Source organism: Zonotrichia albicollis, chromosome 22 (genome assembly GCF_047830755.1).
Source record: "Zonotrichia albicollis isolate bZonAlb1 chromosome 22, bZonAlb1.hap1, whole genome shotgun sequence".
Classification (NCBI taxonomy): Eukaryota; Metazoa; Chordata; class Aves; order Passeriformes; family Passerellidae; genus Zonotrichia; species Zonotrichia albicollis.
The window spans coordinates 546,323-569,259 of record NC_133840.1 but is presented as its reverse complement, the minus strand read 5'-3'; the positions used below and the strand labels follow the sequence as shown (position 1 = coordinate 569,259).

At 49.1% G+C, this 22,937-nt stretch overlaps 1 protein-coding gene across 8 annotated transcripts in view; it reads left to right on the top strand.

The window, feature by feature from the left end:
* SGSM2 (small G protein signaling modulator 2) overlaps positions 1 to 15,619 on the top strand; it is a 36,254-nt gene extending 20,635 nt beyond the window's left edge. For 2 of the 8 annotated variants that reach the window (XM_074557110.1, XM_074557117.1), the window contains 16 exons: positions 206 to 273; positions 635 to 798; positions 1,299 to 1,428; positions 2,779 to 2,913; positions 5,454 to 5,604; positions 6,158 to 6,222; positions 6,574 to 6,719; positions 7,093 to 7,221; positions 9,704 to 9,886; positions 10,210 to 10,569; positions 11,209 to 11,333; positions 11,762 to 11,844; positions 12,316 to 12,425; positions 12,857 to 12,953; positions 13,727 to 13,894; positions 14,199 to 15,619. In XM_074557110.1, the coding sequence (XP_074413211.1) occupies positions 206 to 273; positions 635 to 798; positions 1,299 to 1,428; positions 2,779 to 2,913; positions 5,454 to 5,604; positions 6,158 to 6,222; positions 6,574 to 6,719; positions 7,093 to 7,221; positions 9,704 to 9,886; positions 10,210 to 10,569; positions 11,209 to 11,333; positions 11,762 to 11,844; positions 12,316 to 12,425; positions 12,857 to 12,953; positions 13,727 to 13,894; positions 14,199 to 14,287 (2,203 nt within the window). In that variant the 3' untranslated portion in view covers positions 14,288 to 15,619. The remainder of the gene's footprint in view (positions 1 to 205; positions 274 to 634; positions 799 to 1,298; positions 1,429 to 2,778; positions 2,914 to 5,453; positions 5,605 to 6,157; positions 6,223 to 6,573; positions 6,720 to 7,092; positions 7,222 to 9,703; positions 9,887 to 10,209; positions 10,570 to 11,208; positions 11,334 to 11,761; positions 11,845 to 12,315; positions 12,426 to 12,856; positions 12,954 to 13,726; positions 13,895 to 14,198) is intronic. The other 6 variants (XM_074557111.1, XM_074557112.1, XM_074557113.1 and 3 more) reach the window with 6 other exon arrangements.
* Positions 15,620 to 22,937: the final 7,318 nt, after the last annotated feature.

Here is a 22,937-nt window from a genome sequence, read left to right as displayed (position 1 = left end):
AGGTTGTACAAGCCTAGTACCAGAATATCCAGTGTGGAGAAACTAGCTTTCCTTTACCCTTTACTTGACCAATAATTTACTTTCACTGACCAAATATAATAAGCAGTTATTAACTTAGCAGAGTTCTTTCTATCAGGTGCTTGGAACTGCAAGCTTTCCTGAATATAGAAAAAACAATGTTTCCTGCATTTTCCTTCCTTTTTAGTGTTTACTGGGACTACGCATTGATTGTGCCACTGAGCCAGATCGTCTGCATCCACTGCCACCAGCAACGTAAGCATAACCCTTAAGCATATTCCTTAAAAATACATAAACAGGAGAGCCCCTTGAATGATTACTTTTCCTCCCTCAGTGTCAGGAATACCTCTGACTAGTTCTGGCCGTGTGGGAATGAGTGTTAAAATCTCCAGTCCCAGCTGATAGACTATGACAACTGTATGAGGCTTTCATAGTTTGCATGTATCTTGAGTTTCTTTAGGACTAAAGGGCTGATATCAGCCTTAGATCACACTGTGCCTCACAAAGGTTTATTTATCTACTTAGAGATGATCCCAAATAAAATCTACTTAGGAGGTAAGAGCAGCAAACTGAGGCTGTGATGTAACAGTGTGGACTCCCCTTGTCCTCCTTGCAGCAGAAAGCAGATGGACGTTGGTGCTGGTGAGCCAGGATGGGACCCAGAGGCCTCCGCTGCACTTCCCGCAGGGAGGGCACCTGCTGGCCTTCCTGTCCTGCCTGGAGAACGGGCTGCTGCCCCGGGGCCAGCTGGAGCCCCCGCTCTGGTCCCAGCAGGGCAAGGTACTGTGCTTCTGCTGGGCTCTTGGGTGAGGCTGCTCTTGGTGTCTCTGCTCCACGGGGCCAGGCACTGGCTTCAAGCTGCTTTGTGGTAAAGCAGGACACAACTCCATTTAGTCCAGTCTGCTTCTTATACACGAGGTCTGTGAAAATTGTTCACACCTTCATTACCCCTTTGAGCAATGAGCTGGAATCTGCTGTTGCATCAAGGTACAAACCCACACGATAGAAGTGAGATTCAGGTGGACTGGACAGAGCTGCTGCCAGAGGCTTGGGGTGCCCAGCTCCCATAGATTACAAGAAAAGGCTGGTTTACAGCACACACAAAAGTAGTATTAAGTACCCCTAAACCATTACCTGTATATGACTCCACTGTTTTCTCCCTCACCTCCTCCCAACATTGAAAGTTTGGAGATTTAAGATGCCAAAGGACTGTAGTACTTAGTTTGTTGCACTCTGTTAGTCACTCACAGCTGAATGTATGGAATTACTCTTTTCTCTAGGGCAAGGTGTTTCCAAAGCTTCGAAAGCGGAACAGCAACAAATCAGTGGACCTGGAGGAGATGCCAGCTGAGGACACATCCACAGATTATGTCTTCAGAATTATTTATCCTGGACACAAGCACGATAACAGTAAGTGCCTCTATTCTCCTTTGTTTGGAAAAAAAACCAAATGAAAAATCAAATCAGGCATCTGAGAAAATCTTGAAGTAATATCCTGCAGGTGACAAGCCACATTTTTGTAAGGGGGAAAAAACCCAAACCTCTAATAAATTTCACTGAGAGATTGTGATCAGCAGGTACAACTTAGGTTTCCTTAATTCAGTGAGACTTGCTATCTTAGTGGAAATGAAGTTGAGGAGGGGAATCTTGTTTTTACTCTGTGTTTTACAGAGCAAGTTTTCAAAATACTCCCCTGGGCTTGCAAACTGAGACTGAAACAAAAAAGATTGCTTGACTAGCCAAGAGCAGTTTTGCTCCTGAAGTGAGGATATTTTTACTGGCCACAATGCTTGCTCATAATGTTGTTTTTAGGAAAAAAACCCTCAACCATAAACCCTTAAAAGTACTCCAAGAACTCTCTGGGCTAAGCTTTCCTGGCTTGGAAGCACAAACTTAACGATGGATAAAGGCCCTTCCAAGGAAACTAAATGAATTCCCAAGCATCAAACCACCTCATGTCATCAGTGAATACAAATTCCTTACATGCAAGAAGGCATTTGAGCTAGTTCTCAAGCAGCACATTCAGTTTTTTTCCCCTGGCAAAGAAGAAAGAACTTCCTGGGAAGATCAGACCCTAAAGTTTACAGGGGATTTGGAGTTACTGCTCACACTGGGACTTGGTGCAGCTGAGAAAGCTGAGAAAGTCTCCTCTGCAGCCTCCTGGGCCTCAGTGCTGGCTGGGCTCGGTCAGGGCTCCTGGGCTGGCACAGGTGAGTGTGGCACACGCCAGCCCAGCACCTGGTGCCTGTGCCTGCTGGAGGGAGGGCTGCAGGGCCCGGGGCTCGTGGGGCAGGGGCTGCAGGTGCTGGGCCAGCAGGGGCTCTGCCTGTCTGCAGAGCCACACACAGCTGGGACTGACCTTTGCTGTCCATGTGCATCTGGCACAGGCTTCAGGGAAGGGGCCGCAGCACTGCTAGGGCACAGGGAAGGACAGAAGCTAGCTGGAGCCTAGAATTCCTGTGGAGCTTTGCTCAAAAGCATACTCAGCTGCTGCAGGCTGGCACTGGGACCCTTGTCCCTTGCCATGGTGTGCCACGTGTGCTCTCACAGCCTGTGCACACTCAAAGGCTGGCCTGGTTTGGTGGAGCATGCTTTGTTTCTGTAAGAAACTCAGTTTTCACAGCCATTTACAAGAGCTGTGCCCTCGAGCAGAGGGCAGGATTCAGGTCCGTTGTCTTTGCTGACCATGTCCTTTTGAGCTTTCCCACAGCACTGAGTTCTTTCTTCTTATGCTCCTCTTTCACTATTTTCTTTGAGCAGTAACTATTAACTACCACCACTTAGCTGCCAGCCGCTCTACCTCTGTTGACGATGATGAGGAGGAGGAAGATAAGCTACACGCAATGCTATCAATGATCTGCTCTCGGAACCTCACAGCTCCTAATAGGATGAAAGGTTTTTATCCTCCTCCCCCTGTGTCCCAGAGCTCTCTTGCAGCTCCTTCCACTGATGCATACAACAGTGTTGGCATTATTGCAGGGAAGGACATTGCACTCACACCACGAGATGTGCAGAGAGGCTGGGAGTGGGCTCACAGCCTGTGGGGAGTGGGAACAGCATCTTCCCATCTTCCCTGCCCCTGGATGTGTGCTGCTGGGCAGCAAACCTCCTCTGCCAGGGGGCTTCCTGCCCCACCTCCATAAGGCTGGACACCAGAGCAGGTTCTCAGGGAAGGAGGAGGGAGTGTGACAGCTTGTGATCTCACAGCTGAGGGAGCAGAGTGTGCACAGAAGGCTGTGTGGAGATGCAGTGCCTGCCAGCGCTCAGTGCTTGCATTCCACTTCCACCATAGGCTGGGTGGGCTTCAGAGGACCAGCTGTGAGCTCCACCACCCCTCCACAAATTTGTCACCTATTTCTTCATATTATTTAAGTTGGTATTCTCAAGATGTGTGTGCATTTGGCATCCAGTAGTTCAGCTCTGAATTCTGAGAAGTCCTTGCTTTCTCTCACAGCCTGGACTGGTGGGACTCACTGCAAGAGACAATAATTGCCCTGCATCTCTGTACAGTGCTAAAGTTCTGGGTTAGACAGGGTATGAACAGGTCTTCAAGGAGAGCCTCAATTCTTCTAGGCTGCCCACACACTTATCCCAAGGGAGCAGCCCCTGGAAATTGATAAAGCCCAGCCCAAGTTAATAAAGAGTTCTTGGAAGGCATGGATGGAAAGAAGTTCCAAAAATAGTGTTGCTCTTGAAAAAATACTCTGTTTTAGGAAGTTTCAGTGTGTCCCAACTGATTGTGCCTGGATATGGGCAAAAATGGGAAGGAAGACATTTAACTGCCACATACACATTAACCATAAGGAACACAACTTAGTTTTTAGTCAGTTGATAGAACATGTACGTTATCCCACTAGAATGGCTGTCAGGTGTCTGCTTTTGGCTATTTAATCTTGAAGGGGATGGTAGAGTGAGGGATGTGCCTGGGAATAACCTGTCTGGGCTGCTGTCTCTCCAACAGCCCCATCCCATAATGACAACACTGTTGTAGCAGGTTTGCCAGCCATCTGCTTTGACATTTTGCAACATGCTCGACTTTTGCATGTAGCTGAATTTACAGATAACACCACTACAATTAAATAAAAGATGCTGTTCACTCTAATTCTTCACTAATTCAGGTACCTTTCATCTGAATCTTTAGGTTCTGTGGGGTTCTTTCCTTGTTTCTCTAATAAACAGAATAAAAAATTAGAAATTAAAAACCCAATTTTCCTGTCTACAGAGGAGAGGCAAAAACTAATGATCTAAAAATGTTTATCCAGTGGTTTTTATTTGAACCCAATAAGAAGCTGCAATAAAGACTGGGTCGTTCAGCTCCTTCCTGAAGAATTAAGGTGAAGAGCATTTTTGCATCACACTTTGTTTTGTGAAATGAAACACACATGACTGCTTCCGCATGAGCCTGTGCTTTTTCTGTTAACAAATGGGTTTACTCCACTCCTCCCTCACCTCTGCCCACTTTCTAATAGGCACTCCTAAAATGCTTTGTGCTACCTTGATTTAAAATGCATGAGATGATTTGGAATTGCCCCTCCCCACCACTCAACAAATATCTGTTTTAAAAGCACGGCCCAGGGGACTGGATTTTGCTTGTAAATGTTAATTTAGTGGCATACTTTATGATATACATTATTGTATTTGCCTTAATTTTAATCATGGGTGAGCTGAAAGGCCAGTTATTTATTATAAACCAAAAACCCCACGAGTTCAAATGCCAGCTGGGAAGGCTGAAGAGCTGAAGCCAAGCTCTCTGAAGGGAGCTGCTGATTTTTCCGAGTTGCCTTTCTGAAGCTGGTTAAAAAAGCAAATAGATTTGGTAGAGCAGGGATAGCTCAGGAAGCTGCATTGTACAGTTGGATCGCATACTCCTGTAGAGAGTATCCTTTTATAAATATAGTGTGGATATTGGCAGGACTGGAACTGTCCTTCTGTGCTGTGTCTTAGAACGTGGTTCTGAGGGGAAAGAAGCATCTTCTGAAAGTAACTGACTCAGTTTGCTTTAATTTCTTTCATGCTCCAGCTTTCACTCTGGCTGGACCAGCAGTTTTATGGCTGATTCCAGGAACTGCAAAATGAAATTCTGAGACCTGAATTAAATAGAGGGTTGGGCTAGACTATCTCTTCTGGCCATAAATAACATTTCCATAATATTACACAAGAGCCAGTTTAGTTGTTACTGCAGCACCCTTTTCTCTGTTCTCTTGAAATGTGAACTGGGATGTGCATGGGCAAGAGAGGGGCGAATGGTGAAGGGACCCTGCACAGCATGCTGCAGGTGCAGAGCAGTGATTCCGAGGATGCTGCTCGCCTGTTTCTGGAACCGAGGCTCAGAGCCTGTTGAGGAGTGAAGCATGAACCATCAGGATGCACAGAAGGAGGAGAGGGACAGAATGGCAGAGGCTGATGTCCTTGTGTCTTGTTTGGTTTCTCCACAGACACCAGTGAGATGATAGAGATGCAAGGCTTTGGGGCAAACCTGCTGTCGTGGCAGCTGGAGCACTGCAGCCAGGGCTCCTCCTGTATCTCCTGTTCCATGGGCAGCTCTCCCTACGACATTCCCAGCTGCTGCACCTGCATCCACGACAGGTGAGCAGGCTGTGCAGAGCTTACCTGGGCACTGTGTGCATGCCATGGGTCAAGGCAGGAACACTTGAGTGGTTGCAGCACTCAAGACAAAGCGTAACAATTTTCAAGTAGTTTCTAATATAAAAAGATGAAGTTAGGCAGCAAGAAATTTAGTTTTTTAGGACTAACCTATTAAACTGTGCTCAAGTCACATTTTGATAGAAAAATTTCATCTAGTTATTTTGTCTAGTGTAAAATACTTCAGCTCTGGGAACATTATCTTTAACAAGTCATTCACAACTGAATGAAGGGCAACAGTTCCCTTTGACACAGACCTCTACAGTGCACCTGCAGCAATTGTGGCTGTGTGTGCCAGGGGGGAATCTCTCTGGGGCCAAAACGTTGTGGGGGGATATGCTTCAATAAGTGGAGTTTGTTATTACTGTGTCCTTTAACTAAATAAATCTTGGTGGAGAGAAAAAATTGCTATGTGTAGGACACAGGGATCAGCATGGAATTCTTTATGCTCTCTGTCTTCACCACCTGCTCTTATCCTGTTGGTGCCTCTCCACAGAACTCCCCTAAAGATGTTGTGTGAAAGCATGAAGAGGCAGATAATTTCCAGAGCCTTTTATGGATGTAAGTGCAGCTTCTTATATCTGGCCCACGTGGTATCCATATGTTTATCTAAACACCACGGGATGTTTGGCTTAGAAAGCAGTGTGACCCTAAATTCAGGGCAGTAGGGTGGATGTAGCTGCAGTGGCAGGGTTTCAGTGTTTGTGGGTTTTGCTGCTGGCAGTGGGAGGAATGATGCCCAGTGAGGACAGAGCACGGTTTTACACGGCAGCGTAATGCACGCCGTGAATGTTGCTGGTGCGTGTTGATCCGTTCAGCCTCTGGCTCTGCCATGGCTGCTCGCCGTGGCAGGTGCAGAGGAGCTCAGGGCAGTCCCTGGTGCCCCTGGCTGAGCTGTCCCTGTGTCCCCAGGGCTGGCGCACTGCCGGCACCTGTCCACGGTGCGCACGCACCTCTCGGCGCTGGTGAACCACAGCATCGTGCCCCCCGACCGCCCCGCCTGCGCCGCCGCCGGCCTCACCAAGGAGCTCTGGAGCAAGTACCAGAAGGACAGGAAGGTCAGTGACATCCCCAGTGTGCATGCATGGGCCCCACGAAATACTGGAGCTGTTCGACCCCAGGGTCACTTCTCAACTCGTGAGAGAGTCAGTTCTTACAGTCTCCTCTCTCCTTTGCTTCTCTGATGATGCCAAAGATATAAATTATTATCAAAGGAACTGATCTATTCAAATTTGGATTATTTTTATGGAAGGCATGACAGCCTGTATTAGGCTGGATTTCAGCTAAGGTCCTAAAGGCTCAAGCTGCAGAATTTATTTAGTGTCCTGCATGTATTTCACTGTCTCTGTACTCAGTGTGAAGTGTATCTGAGTGTACCTGAGTTAAATACTATGTATTGCCTTCAACACCTCTTTCTCCTGGCCACTGTAGAACTACAAGGAACTGGAATTACTAAGAAGAGTCTATTATGGTGGGGTCCAGCATGAGATTCGGAAGGAAGTGTGGCCATTCTTGTTAGGTCACTACAAATTTGGCATGGCCAAGAAGGAGATGGACCAGGTAAGCCATAGCTTCTGTGCAATCTGAGTTCCATTTGCAGAGTAGGTTTTGTTTTCTGAATAGCAACTGTTGGTCTTTATTAGTGTGTGATATTCCCAAGGGAAAAACACTACTGAAAACATTAGTAGCACATGCTAGCAGAGGGGTTTTCATACTGTGTTTTAATGTCTGAATGCCACTAAATGAGAGTTCTCTCTTTCCTGAAGTCAGGGAACCTGCATTCAGCTCTGTCTGTGGCATGCACGTGCCCTAAGCACACCCTGTGTGCACAAATTTGTCACTTATACAATGGGGAGACATTGACATTTGGATGGGAATTTTACTCACCCCTCTTTTATATGGTGTATTAGCTGAATTATACTTCAGACTGCTCCTTGAAATAACTACCTTTTCTCCATGGTGCTGCATCTGCATGCATGGGCCTTTTCTGGAGCTGGGAACAGCCCAGATGGACCCTCTGGAGTTACTGTGTGGTGGTAAAACATTGCTTTTGTGACATCAGCCAAAGGTTGGCTGAACTGGATGGAACAGTAATGAGGTTTGGCCTGGAATATAATTAACACATTAATCTGCTTTTCAGTTAGTGTTATTACCAGGGAGGTAGCACTCATGCAGTAGCTGATTCTGTTCTGGATTAAATTGATAAGGAGGGGTTTATATATCAAAACATTTGGCATTTGCTAACTCCCAATTACTTTACATGCCAAGGGGTAATTTATATCCCTGTGAGCACCTGCAGAGCAGAAGGACAGCCTGACCTCGAGCCTTGCCATGGACAAATCTGTGTCTTACGAAGGGGGCACTAAACCAACATTGCTGTGGCAATTTAAGTTGTTTTACTCACAATAATCAGTTCTGAACAGAGATGGAGAAACAGAGCCCTTCACTGTTCAAACCGGGTCACAGTCCAGACTGTCCCCCCTGAATCCAGTCATCTTAGTAGATGTTTATTATAGATTTTCTGGCTGTAGTGTGTACATCAGGAATGTTCTACTGAGCACTGCTCCATTCTTTTTTTAATCTCAGATTTTCAAGAAAGGCAAGGATATTGGAGGTTTCTTGCATAGACTGCATTTTGCTGTCTCTGATCTCCACAAGTATATGAACTATCAGATTTATGATCCATGTGTAGAAATAAAAGGTATGTCTGGAAATGAACAAGAGGACCCAGATGCTTAGTTTTGAGTGGGAGATGTGAAGCCATCTCTCATGGATGTTAGCCCCATCTCCAAAGGGCACATGCATTTGTATAGCTAGAACATAAGAGATTTGGCAAGAAAGATAAATACTGGAGTCTGTATGATAGGAATTACAGTAAATTCATACAGAGATGTTACAAGACAGAAAATATCTGATCTGCAGAACACAGGCTCCTACAGAAGATTTTTCTCCCTGAGTTTGTACCCTACTAACCCAGGGGTACCTGGAACTTACCTGAATTGTAAGGAGCTACTCAACACCAGTAGTAAACACGAGTGATAGCTGTCTCCTCAAAGGAATGGGTTGTTGGAGACCTAGTTTACACTGAATGTAGGAGTCTGTTCAATGAGAGACATGAAAACAGTCATAACACCTGCACATACAGGAAACTCATTGTGTCCTAAACTGAAGTGATTGCAGGTGATTTATCATCTTTGTCTTCTGATGGTATTTTTGCACTCCCAGATGTGGCTGTCCTCCAGCCCTCCACCAACTGCTGTATTTTATGATTTATGACTCGACAGCTACCTCAAGTGACAAAGAGCCTGCAGCTCTCAGCAGCAATGCTCAGGTAGCAGCTCAGCCAGCTCACTATTGTGCTTTCTCTTCAGCTCCTGACAAGTGACAGAGCAGTAAAATTGCTACATGTCCCTTAACAGCTCAAGGGGGTTTCTGTGGCAGTCTTTCAAAAGAGAGAAAGGCAGCAATGACAAAGACCTGGTTTATTCCTGTGGTGCCCAGTGTGGATAGATTTGGCCATGCACAGTGCAGCCACAGGACGGGGCTGTGGGAGCTGGGACCCAGAGTTTCTCCTGGGGTCTGACTCTGTACAGGCTGGTGTCTGTGAACCTGTGACCTGGAATTCTTTGCAAGGGCCACGTTAGAGGTGGACCAGAGGAGTTGGAAGGAGGTGTGGTAGAATTAGGGATGATGCAGGCAGAGGCAGTGCTTTCTCCATAGACTGCATCTGACTTCTGTGTGAGGTTTCACATGACATCTGTTTTGTCCTGGGTCACTGTCACAGTAGCTGAGTGCTGTTGATAGTGTATATACCTGCTTATATATGAACCCTTTCTGGTGCCTACAGTGTTATTAATGCCCAACACCTGAGTACTCCTCTCCAGTCACAGGGATGTGCTGCTGCAGCAAGAGGGCCTCAGCACCCTTTGGGCTTTCAGGCTGAGACCCTGCAGCTGCCTTAGAGCTGTCCCTCCTGTTTCCTCCCGGTGTCAGTGCCTTCTGGCGAGGAGGGCAGTGTCTCAGGACGTGTGTCTGTCTGCAGGTGGACGCAGACATTGCTCTGAGGTACCAGAAGGTGATGGCTGAGTGGAAGGCCTGCGAGGTCATAGTGAAGCAGCGGGAGAAGGAGTCGCACTCAGCCACGCTGGCCAAGTTCTCGTCGGGCAGCAGCATTGACAGCCACGTCCAGCGGCTCATCCACAGGGACTCCACCATCAGCAACGATGTAGGTACTGCCTGCCCACTCACCCTCTGGGGTGGGCAGTGCCCAGCCTTTGCAGAGGTGGAGGTCAGCACAGCTCCTGAATCCTGGGCAGAGACTGGAGCTGTGGTGTGCCCACGTTAGAGTGAGGAGCAGGTCTGAATTTTGGATAGCGTAGAGCTGTTGCTAAGCAGGACGTGCCTAAGGGGCTCTGAGGTTCACCCAGGAGGGCAGATCCCCTCTCAGCAGAGGGGCAGCTCTCCAGATCTCCTCCTTGTAGCTCCTTTAGTCGGAGCCAGCAGGGAGCAAACGATGGCTGCTGCTGAGGTGCGTGTCTGGTTTTGCAGGTGTTCATTTCCGTGGATGAAACGGACCCGGTGGAGCAGGAGCCCAGGGGGCAGGAGGAGCCCGCGCTGACAGCGCCGCCCGCGGCCGCCGAGTTCGACTCGCCCGACTCGGGGCTGCCCTCGTCCCGCAACTACTCGGTGGCCTCGGGCGCCCTGTCCAGCATCGACGACGGCCAGGGCGGCTCCTTCGAGGACGGGCCCGAGGAGGAGGGCAGCGCCGAGGGGGCACGCACGGGGCACAGGGCCCGGCCGGGGCTGCTGCCGCCGCAGGACTCGGTCCCAGAGGAGCCGCCGGGCTCCCAGCTCGGCTCCCAGGACTACCTGGTGGATGTCGCCTCGGTCTGCGCCGCCTCCTACACAGTAGGTCACAACGAAGCACAGCATTGCTCTTGAGCAAACACTGGTACTTTTCAGATAGGATTTAACGAGAGATAGTCCCAAACTAGAACTACAGCTGGTGGGATGAGAACTGAGGATTTTCCCATCCACATCTTTTCATCTGGATTTTGAGCTACAGTGGAAATATTTGGGTGTTTTTTTAAGTAGGAGGACAAGACAATCAGTGTGGTACATCTGTAGCAGTTAGAACTTTCCAGTGCCTGGGGGTGTGGACAATGTACTGCTTGTAAGATTCTAATGTTATTTAAATCAAGCTAAAACCTCCATCTAGTCAAACTGAACCACAGCCTAAATCTAGATTCAAGATGCCACCACCTCTGTTACTCTTGCTGTCACCCAGCAGCATAGTTTTTGCTCCTCTCTGCTGAAGTTATTTAGCTGGAAATAGCCATTTGGAAATAAGACAGGTTTGGCACATTTCCCAGAGAAAACAAATGTGTTTTACCTGGCATTTTTGACAGTAATTGAGTATTTTGAGGTCCTCATCTGCTCAGAGTGTAATTGTACTGTTTCTGGTTTGGTGATTCTCAGAGCAAATTTGCACAGAGTCCTGGGAATACTGTAAACTTGGCAGATCTAACTAAAACTTCTCTGTTCTAGATAGAGTTATTGGACACTGTTGCCTTAAATTTGCACAGAATTGATAAAGATGTCCAGAGATGTGACCGAAATTATTGGTATTTTACTGCTGAGAACCTGGAGAAGCTCCGAAATGTCATGTGCAGGTAATGAGCTTGTAAACCCAACTACTTTCACATTTCTGTCACAATCCATAAACTAATCTATAAACTGTAATAATATGCAAATAACAGTCAATAAGAATTCTCACTAATGACTTTAAAACGACTTGCCAGAAGGATGTCAGGTTAGAGCATGGGTCCAAGTTTGGAGTGCAAGTTGAGAAGATTTCTCAAGTGACAGACCCTACTTTAGAGAACTGTTCTCTGAATGTGCTCTGAGGTTTGGGTTTCTCCTGGTCAAGATGATACCTCCATGCTCAAAGGGCTACTTTATCCAGGCAGCAAACAGTAAAGGGCTGTGAATACTCTGGGAAGAGTCAGAAGGTTCTGAGACTCACACCTGCAGCAGCTGCTTAGGATTTGATCTCACATATGGATTCAGCCTTCAATACAAGGATTTCTTCTTTCCACAGCTATGTCTGGGAGCACCTAGAAGTTGGTTATGTCCAAGGCATGTGTGACCTCCTGGCTCCTTTGATGGTTATTCTTGACAATGGTAGGAAGGGTTTTCCTTTGGGACATGCTGGTATCCTTAGTGAGGCCTTTCCTTAGAAATGCTGTTTCAGAAGGAGTTGTCTGCATTAACCAGGGCTGGGTCACCAGCAAAATCAAACCTACAGCTCCTGATTTGTGTTTTCTCCACCCGTGGCTGTTGAAATGGCCAACATTAGTGTCTCGGGGCTGCCCTGTCACTCACTGACTTCCAGATTAAATTTTACCAAAGTTAGTAAAATTACTGTGTTCTGGGAGTTGCTGATGCTGAAAAGTCAACTGCAGGCCGGAATCTTTGAAACATAACTAGTAAAAACGGTCCAGAGTCAGGAACCAACCTCTCTTTCATCTAAATCCTGGGATTCAGAGAACAGCAAAGGGGAAGACCCTGTTTTTTCCAAGCCCTGCAGTTTTATTGTTTTGGTTCAAGAAGTGCCACAATTGCCAGCACTGAGTGTTGGCCTTGTCCCTGCAGATCAGCTGGCCTACAGCTGCTTCAGCCACTTGATGAAGAGGATGAGCCAGAACTTCCCCAACGGAGGTGCTATGGACACACACTTTGCCAACATGCGGTCCCTCATCCAGGTCAGTCTGGTCTGAGGGCATCTGAAGGAAGCGAGGCTGTGCCAGAGGCTCAGCACTCCCCTGAGGCCACAGGGAAGGGCAGGAGTGGGCTCAGGTGTGACCTCAGAGCTGGGGAGGAGGAGTTGTGAGTGCATTTGTAGAGTTACAGCCTGAGAGCAGGGTGGAGGTGGAGATGGACATTTGCCATTTGTTGGAAACCAGCAGGATCTTCACCTTGTTCCTTGGCCCTTTACAGTCATGGTGAAGATGAGCTGTGACTGCTCAGCTCAGCACTGAGTCAGGGCCCCCAGTCCCAGCACTGGCACACACAGCAAAGGGCTGTTCCTGTGCTCAGCAGCTGCTCTGGCCATGGCATGAGGAGCAGAGGAGCAGCACCTCTGACCTTGGCTGCTTTCAGACCACATCCTGACAGCTGATGTTTTCCATTCCAGATTCTGGACTCAGAACTTTTTGAATTGATGCACCAGAATGGAGATTACACTCATTTTTACTTCTGCTATCGCTGGTTCCTGCTTGACTTTAAAAGAGGTAATAATGTTCTGTGCCTGTCGTTTAGGGTTGTGTAGAACTGTAGCAGCTCTGTGTTCTGGTGTGAGTGTCTGTCAGGATGGTGAGGGGCAGCTGGGATCACTGGAGTTTGTAGCCAGGAAAGGTAATGCAGCTCTGAGATGAAACAGCACTAGAACAAACTGGAACAAGTCCAGGCTTAGAAAGGGGAGTTGCAAATTCCTGATGATGTGATTGAAGCCAAGTTCCTGCCCAGTTCAAATGCCTGTTTGCTCAAAAAGGTGATCCCACTTGTCTGTGAGCTTTGATACCTCCTGTGTCATCCTTGTGGTGACAAGGAGCAGCTCAGCAATAGCTCAGGAGCTGCTGTGCTTGGGGTGAGGGGCCTTGTCTGGTGTGGGAGCAGCCCTGGTCCCAGGATCCTTGCACGAGCACACACACAGTGTTGGTGCTGACAGGCACACCTGGGCACACCTGGGCACACCTGCAGCCTGTGACGGAGCCTGCAGGGCAGCCAGGCCTCCTGTGCTGCTCCCACATGGTCCCGTGGCTCGGGTTCCTTCCTGGGCTGGGCTCTGCACCACCCTCCAGGCTAATTGTGGTAATTGTTCTGTAGGCAGTTCTGTGCCCCACGTGCACAAGGGACAGGAGCTGGCTGAAGGAGAGGGGGAGAGGGAAAGGAGGAGTCTCCGGGGGCTGTTCATGTCTGAGTGAGGCCTGTAGACATTGGTGAGAGAGGAGGGACATGGTCAGTTGAATAATCAGATGCTCTTGTAATGTTTATTCCCATTCAGAATTGTTGTACGAGGATGTATTTACAGTGTGGGAAGTTATTTGGGCAGCAAAGCACATCTCTTCAGAACATTTTGTCCTTTTCATTGCCTTAGCACTTGTGGAAGTTTATCGAGAGATTATCCGTGATAACAACATGGACTTCACTGATATTATCAAGTTTTTTAATGGTAAGATCTGTTTTGATAAACAGTAATGAGGCTTTGCTCCTTCTCCCTTCCTGAGACTGTCTGGTGCAGTTCTTGTTGTGACAAACCCATGATCATTTTAAGCTCTGAGTCTCAATGCCAGGTCCTGCAGCACAAGGGATTAATCCACTTCTTCTGTCTTTAATTCTCCTCTAAAACCAACCCTCTGGAATGTTCCGGGATTGCTGCTTGTTACAGCAATTAATTATTGCTAATGCTACATGAATATGAGTGCCAGGGCAGGAAGGTGGTGCTGGGAGTTAAGATGTTTGTCTGTGTCTCTTAGAAATGGCTGAGCACCACGATGCTGCAGAGATCCTGAGGATAGCCAGAGACCTTGTCTACAAAGTGCAGACACTGATTGAGAACAAGTGACCACGGACAGGCTGTGAGCCACTGGATGGAGCATTCCTTGCACTGTAACTCCAAATGGTGTTTCAATTGCATCTTCCATGTAACGTAATAAATAGTGAGGACATAGTAACAGACTTTTAAAAGCCAAACTTTCCCTTCACCAGATGAGGTTGGTGTTTGATAGTCCTTGTTACACTGACTTTGTATTTCTAGACAAAATCTTTTTGCATTCTCTATTTCCCTCTCTAGAAGACATCTGCCTACATCTTTGCGATGTTGAAAGGGGGATTTGACAAACTGCAACATTTCTGTTTTGACTTACTGCACCTGTAAAGCCTGGATGCACCTTGTGTGCTCTGCCAGAAGCTGCCATGGGGCAAGGCTGGGCCCACTGCTGCAAGCACTGGATGGGGTCCTTGGAGGAGCACGGTCCTGGCCTCACTGTCCTTGCCTTGAACATGGAAGAGAATGTGTCTGAGCTCCTGTTGCTAAAACATTTGGGTTTGTATTTAGCAGTGATTAAAGCCGATAAGGTTTCTGACTGGGAGAATGGCCTTAACCTGAATGCCACAGTTGATGGGAGCAGTGATGAGCTCGTGAGCTAAAACACCAGTCTGGCCTTGGCTGGCTGGCTCTCGCTGCTCATTCTCCATGGCCCACACAGACCTGCCTTTGTTCTGCTTTGCAAACTGACCCTGTGGCCGCTCCCAGCTGCCCGGCCCTGCCCTGTGCTGCTCAGGTGAGCGGGTTCAGCCCACAGACAGGCCCCTGCTCCCTGGGCCCTGCAGGGCCATGGAGAGCAGATGGCAGTGCCCAGCCTCCCCAGGTCCCTCCGTGCACACTCCTCCTCCTCCTCCTCCTCCTCCGTGCCCTGCAGAGCTGTCAGGGCTCCTGCAGACACAGACCAGGCTCTGCTCTCACCAGCCCCTGCCAGGTGAAGGAGCTGGAATTCCTGGGGGCTCTGGGTTGCTGCTGCAGCCCCTGCAGGGTGTGGAGCCCTCTGTGTGCCCCAGCCCCTGCCCAGCCCTGTGTGTCTGTCCACTTGAAAACTGGAAAAGTATTTTTTAAAAGAATGAGGAGAGTGAGAAAAACCTCCAACTCCCAGAACCCAGGGAGTGATGGATGTACAGATAATACTGCACTATTTTCCTTTGGTATGTTGGGAATGTTCTGTACAGCTGTTTCACACAAACCCAATCTGTGAACTTTGCTGTATTTGTTAGAACATTCTGTCTGATTGGATTTTATCAATGTTGTGTATTATTTATTTTTGTTGAGAGCAGACTATTCTCTTTATTGCTCAATTATTTATGTTTAAATGTAACTTATGAATAAATACTTATCATCAAGGCATCCCATGGAGCTCTTTGGGAGCGATTTCTCTCCCCCCGAGGTGATTCCAGCCACAGAACAGGGATGAGGCTGTCTGGGAGGATAGGGCAAGATGTAATTAATGCTTCTCTGATGAGCTGCACGGGCTGTAGTGCTCAAGGCAATAAATAGGTCACCATTAAGTAGACTCCTGAGGTCCCTTAAATTACGTTAAGGGCAGTTTTCATGTACCCACCGGCTGAGCCTGAGCCAGCCCACCCCAGGAACAGAAATAAGCTTATCACAAGTGTTAAAAAGTAAGAGTTTCATCCTGAAATTTTAGGCCTGATTGTGATGCAGCTGCATTGAATCCAGCTGAGCTTCTGGACTTCCAGGAGAGCTCCTCCTCCATCACTCCCAGCCCTTGTTCAAACCCCTTAAGCTCCTCTGGCTATGTCCTCTGCAGCAGGGATGGTCCCTCCTCAGTCTCACCTGGCTGCTGCTGGCAGTTTTTGCAGCAGTGGTCCAGGTTTTTAGGCTAATGAGGTCTGCCTGGAGATGAGTCCCTGGGGAGTCACAGATCATTTCCCCATTCCACCATAAAAAGGCCCAACAAAGGCCTCTGTTTGCTGAGGTGGGCGCAGCTCTCCTTCAGATGCTGCTTGTTCCAGCTGCTAATCAGGTATTTATCCCTATCAACAAGGATCAGGCCTTTATGAAGTGCATCCAAGGACATGTTGGCCTAAATAAACTTCCAGTGTCCTTGTGTCCTCTGTGTTCATCTGTCTGCAAGGTGAGACTGGGGTGGGCAGGGCACCTGAGCACCACAACTGGCTCTTGTCCCTCTGTCCTTCCCACACGTCCCCACCACGTCCTTTGCACAGCCTCAGTAATTTTCAATGAGGTTCTTCAGACCCTGGTGCTCCCCCAGCCCCTCTGCCTGAGCCCACCTGGGCTCCAGCCCCACCCCTGCCCCAACACCAGCCCGGGGTTTGACTTGCCCAGTGCTGCATCCGCGTCTGTCACATCCAGTGCTGGAGCCAAGGGAGGGGAGGCCCTGGGGCTGCAGCTTCAGCACCTGCAGGAGAGAGAGAGTTCCAGGTGGGGCAGCTGCGGCCACACTGCTCAGCCCATCCCTGCTGGCCCAGCCCCGGGCACAGGAGGGACAGACACCCTGTGGGGCTGCCCAGGAGGGTCCAGCAGGAGGGTGCCGGGCACGAGGCTGCCCTGCAGCAGGGCTGGCACGGGCTCCTCAGCAGGAGAAGGGCACAGCACAGGGCACAGGGCACAGGGCACGGCCCCACTGCCTGGGCTCTCACAGGCTGCTGAAGCTGCAAAGGCTTTGCTTTCCCCTGCACAGCACTGCTGCATCCTTGGCAGCTCCGTGCCTGCTCTGGGGGAGCTCCAGCCCTACGGATCCAGAGGGAGGGAAGGCTTTGCTCTTCAACTGGGAAGTCACAAACAAAGTGAGGGATCTGCATGCAAAGCACAGGGAAGCAAATGCAGAAACCCGTTTCCGATTTCAGTGCATGTTTATTTCAGTTTTATATTTATTTCAGGCAAGTGCTTATTACATGGATATCATTCATGTTGGATACCTAAATTCTGGAGCATGAAGAGCCAGTATTGTACAGCTGAATAGTAAAAATACAATATGTACAAAATTAGTTGCTTTTTCACATAGCAGATGTATCCAAACACATAAAAATCTTTACAGTCTAGTTTGTCAATATTCAGTATTTCAGTAAATTGGTAACACAGTGACACGTCCTCACTGTAAACACAGACTGCACCTGCCCAGGTGAGCGACACGGGGGCTCCTGTGAGGTGCAGGGAGGGACGGGGGCTCCGGGCCAGCGATGGCAGCGACTGGGCTCAGTCAGCAGCTCCAGTGACACATTCCTAACGCGGGGAGCACAGCGAGACAAAATAAATAAATAAATGCTTTAGGCAGGAGAGGGGTCCCCGCTCCCACCACGGCTCCTCGCCCAGCGATGGCCAGGCTGGGGCCTGAGCAGAAGCCAATAAATGGTTGGGTGGGCGCAGTCAGTCCCTGACCTGGCTCTGCCAAGCCCCACGCCCTCCTGGCCCAGGCTGTTAAGGCGTTTCCATAAGGCATCACACAGGGCTCTGCCACAGCAGCACAGCCTGGGGAGGGCCTGCCTGCCTGCCTGCCTGCCAGGGACAGCCCCAGAGACGGGCTGGGACTCTGCGGCACTTCCCTGGTGCTGACTTCTGCTCCCTCACGCTCAAATTCCTATTCACAGCACAAGGAATGGGTGAATCAAGAGCCAGAGCAGAACCAGCCATGCCGTCCTGATGAGGAGCACCATGACATCCCGTGGCCCATTCCCACCAAATCCCAGCAGAGAACAGCCCTGTCCCTGCCCTAACAGTGCAGGCACAGAGGCCATGGGGCCTTCCTTCACTGATCAGCAGCCTCAGGCAAGGAGGGAGCCAGCCTGGGAAGAGCCAAACACAACCTCTGCCAAGCCTGCACAATCCAGTGCTGGGCTCGGGCTGGTATTTTAATAGTTCAAGTTTGGATTATCAAGTTCTGTATAACAGGGACAGAAAGAAGCCATAACTGATTCTACAGACAGCCTATTTTCCTTAACACTAAATATCTGCTTCTAACAACTGATGTTTCACTCAGGGAGGAAATAACCTATAGACAGTGTTATAATCCATTTTAATCTGTCCCAAATGATACCAAGGAATGGAAAACAGGCCATAAGTATGAGGGTTTTCCTCTCCTCACCCCCACAGCTTTTAGAATCAAAATAAGACTGGAATGAACAACTGCTCAGAAAAAAACATGCCAAGTCTCAGAGGAGCCTCACCTGTGAGTGCTCAGAGCTGCCCACCTCCACACCAGCTCCAGGAGCCCTCTGCAGCAGCCATGTATCTAACTAAGCTAATTAAGCAAGTGCCTAAATACCCAGACAGGCTGAGCCTAAGTCCTGCTCAGGTAAGCAGAGGTCACCTGGTTCATCTGGCCAAGGCTGCTCACCCCGCAGACACAGTGGGGACACTGGATACCCATCCCAGAAAGCAAAGGGGCCAAACAAGCACTGACCACATCATCACAAGGGGCAGAAGGCACCATCCCCCCGACCCCTGGCACACGGGAGGTCCCCAGAGCCCCTTGTACCCACCCAACCTGGAACAGTTCTCACTTTTTTTCTTTAAATGCAAAAAACACCCTCAGGATGCAAACCAGTCCAAAGAGACACAGGCTACATACAAAAACCAGACACGATAAGCCTTGCATTGCATGTCTACAGGAATCTACCAGGCGTGCACGGACAACCACACCGACACCGACACAGCAGCGACACCTCACCTCCACCTAAACCACCCAAAGGCATTTTTTTTGTTTCTTTTGTTACAGAAGGCCACTTTGAAATAAAACAAAGAAAAAAAAAGACAAGGAGCCCAACAGCAGCAGCAGCCGCCGGCTCAGTGGGATGATGAACGCTCCGGACATGCCGTGGGCACCTCGAGAGCAGAGGCCTCTGCAAGGGCCATCCCCTCTGTCCAGCTCTGCTCAAGAAACCAAAACCCAGCCGTGCCAGGGGCCCAGTGGTGACACTGGAGCCCTTCTGGCCTGGACATCCAACACTCGGCCCCAGCACGGACAGACAGATGGACATACACACACACACACATGCAGAAAAACCCCAACGGCAGCAGCTTGGCTCCAGCCCGTATTTCCCCATGTGAAATGTGGGTCCCCAGCTGCCCCCAGGGACACACGACCCGCTGCCTCTCAGATCCCACGCAAACAACTGCAGAGAACACGGGAAATCAGATCACTTCCCTTCCTAAGATAAACTACACAGATCTGGCAAAATTTACTGGTGAGGCCAGGAATACATTCCTGTATCTAAAGTGTCAGCGTTAAGAGCTCTTTTGAGGACCATTTCAAAGCAGCAGTTTGGGCTCTGTGCCCTCTGCCTGCCCCTCCCTGGCGGGTGCGCTGGCACTGCCCAGCACGAGGTGCCCCGAGGCCATCCCGGGGTGCTGTGCCCACACAGTGCCCACACAGTGCCCAGCTGCCAGCATCCCCGGCCGTGCTGCCTGAGCTCCAAGCACAGCCCCAGCTCCTGAGCACCACTTGGCTGTTGGCAGCAGGACATGGAGCGTTGGGCTGCAAGGGCACCTGCCCTCGGCAGAACCAGCTCCACTGACCGACAGGCTCCGAGCCAGGTGTGACAGGACAGAAAACCCTCTCAAACCACTATGCAGAAACCTCATTTTCTATTGTTTCTGTGGCATGGTTACCAATAACTAATATTATTCGACAACAGGAAAGATTTCTTGTAAACTTCATATATTTATTGGTTTTTGGGGGGACAAATTAGATCTTATGAATCCCCAAGTGTACATATATATTTATATATAGCTTTCTCCATAGGGAAAACATATATCAAAGGAGGAGAGACATTCCTAAAGTGCCCCTTGTCATACAGTACTGAACGGGATTTCTAAGAGCATCAGTGTAAATCCAAAGTTTCTGAGCAGGAATAACAGAGGTGGAAGAGGAAGGGCTGTGGCTGCTCTTCTTACCACAGAATAGAGAGAAGTTTGCTGACTTAAAAAACAAAAAGAAAAATCCCAAAGAATGTTTCTGGTAGCCCTGAAAAAGGCAGCTGAAAACAGGGGTACACACAACATCTGGAGCAGCTCCTGGGCAGGCCAAGGGGGATGTTCATAATGGGAGGCTAACACCCATGAATGGGATCAGACAAACAGACTGCATGGCACAATTCCAAGGGGAAAGAAAAACTGGCCAAGACACAGGACTGGGCAAAGCAGGGGCACTCTTTGCTCTCAACCATAAGGGAGCAGAGGATGAGGTCAGCAGCACCCCTGTCCAGACAGCACAGGCCATTCAGTAACCCAGCAGCAAGCTCATCTCCCTGGGGCTCAGCCAACACTCCTGCACTGAGCACATTCTCAACCTGGCTCCTGCTCCTTCCATGAAGAGAATTTGTCCTTTTGTGAGCTGGAACAGTAAAAAAAGGCAGAAGTACACGTCCTCCCCCCTCCTGACACTGGTGCAGAGGGCAAAGCCACACTCCCTCCAGAGAAGGGAGCGACCCTGCTGCACATGCTCAGCGCTGAGGAGTTTCTGATGAGGAGAAACTGAGCCATAGCCAGCCCTGTCTCTCAAATACTGGCACACAATGGCCTCCTTGGGAAAGCACCTGCAGGGACAGAGGCCAACACAGTCCTGGCAATCCTGGGAATTCCCCAGTTAATGATGCACTGCAATGAGAACAAATGATCTGCTTAAATGGGTTCTATGAAAAGAAATCCTTCGAGGTTTGTCCATTCTGCAGGAGCTGTGCTGGCAAGCACAGCCAAGACTTTCCTGAACTTAAGAATGCATGAAAGAAAAATAAAACAAGTGGTAACTGGGGCTTTATGAACAGACTTCACAGAATTCCCAGTGACACCTGCTCAGAAGGCACAATCACCCCTGACCTCTGCAGTCACTTCTGCCTCCAGACCAGTTTTATCTGGGGATAGTATGGAACAGGCAGATGCTCTCAGTTACAGCCCTGACACTGCTCACACCAGTCCCCAACAGGCTGAAGCCCTGCTAGAGCCAACAGGTCCTTAGGGCAGAGTATGGATGCTGTTTTCCTGCAGGAGACCCCGGCCCCACACAGGACACAGCTCAGCCACCCCCTCCTCCCCTCCCAAAGCTCCTGGGCAGGTGTGGGACCACCCTCCCATCCTGCCCTAGGAGAGGGGCTGCTGGCTGCTGCAGCATTTTACCTGCAATAAGGACCGTGGAATACTTGTTTTAAAAAGAGAGGAAGACAGAATGGAGATCATTCACAGCAGCAGCTACACACACTGTGCAAGGACCAGAACATCCAGAGAGCAGCACAACACACCCTAAGCAGCCTCCCGGGCAGGCTGGCAGATACCAGCAGGGCCAAACAGCATTCCTCCTCTCCTGGTCTCCGGGAATTGCCACTGACCTCAGACGGGTCTGCCCAATCCCGGAAGGGGGAACGGGAGGGTCCTGAGGGATGAGGGTTCTTTGGTGCACATCTCACGGTCAGACACGAGCTCACACTGATCTCCTGCAGCAAAGCCTTATCCTGCATAAGGAGAGACTGCTTCCTTGTCAAAGGGAACAAAGCTGCTTGAACTGCCTGCGCTCTGGAAGGGAACCACATCCCCTTTTATCCCTTGCCAAACCCACCGGCTCCCACACCAAAGCGTGGTCAGGACAGAACAAACTAACAAACATTAAACCATGCAGCAAATCTACCTCATTTCTCTATGTCTTCTTGTCCCAGGTTCCATTCACCAGGCCACAGCAACGCCCTGCAAGCTGCCAGCACAAAGCGTGTGCCTCTGCCAAACAACAAACCCAAGAAACCTGGGGGGAGCTTGGACCGGCAGGAGGGACCCTGACCAGGGCCATGCCATGCACAGAGATCTGCAAAACCAATTATTGCATCAGCAAACCAAGCCAGACAAAATACAAATTCCTCCAAAAACAGGCAAACAAAGCATTGTCAATCATTAAAATAATAAAAACCTGTATTTTTTTGACATAGCTATAAAATCAAGTAATTTATAAAATGGCAACAAATCAAGTCTGGTTGTGTATTCTTTTTCCTTTTATTAGACAGGACAGAGAATTTCCTTAAAATGCCATAACAAGTCACAGTGATTTTAGATGGTTTTTGAAATGTAATATATTGATGGGAGATACCTTTAAAATGGTTTGACTCGTGGTTTGTTGTTGGGGGTTTTTTGTCACTGTACTCTGGTCCACCAAACCATCTATCTTATAGTTTCTTGTTTAGAGAGGACACTCTGGCTTCTTCCTCCAAAAATGAATTTTGTCTCATAATCCTGCAAAATAATCAACCTTACAAAAGGCCTTCAAATGTTATATTTATATATATATATGTATATACATATATATATACACACACATACACACATATATATAAATATAGACTTCTATGATTTTTTTTCCCATTCTACGCAATGTCTCAATAAAGAGATCAGCAATTTTTATTCTACAAAGAAGCAACACATAAGAGGGCGAAATTAAAGTCTTAAGAACATCATATCCATAGTTCACTCATTACACATAAAAGGAAAAAAAATCACCATGAACAACTGTCTTTGAAGTCTCTCGGTGGCGCGGCCCGAGCGCGGCGCGGCCCCGTCCCGGTGCCAGGCTGGGTGCGGGGACAGCCCGGGCACGGGGGCAGGCTGGGCACCGGGACAGGCCGGGCACGGGGGCAGGCCGGGCACCGGGGACAGGCCGGGCACCGGGGGCAGCCCGGGCACCAGGGACAGGCTGGGCACAGGGGCA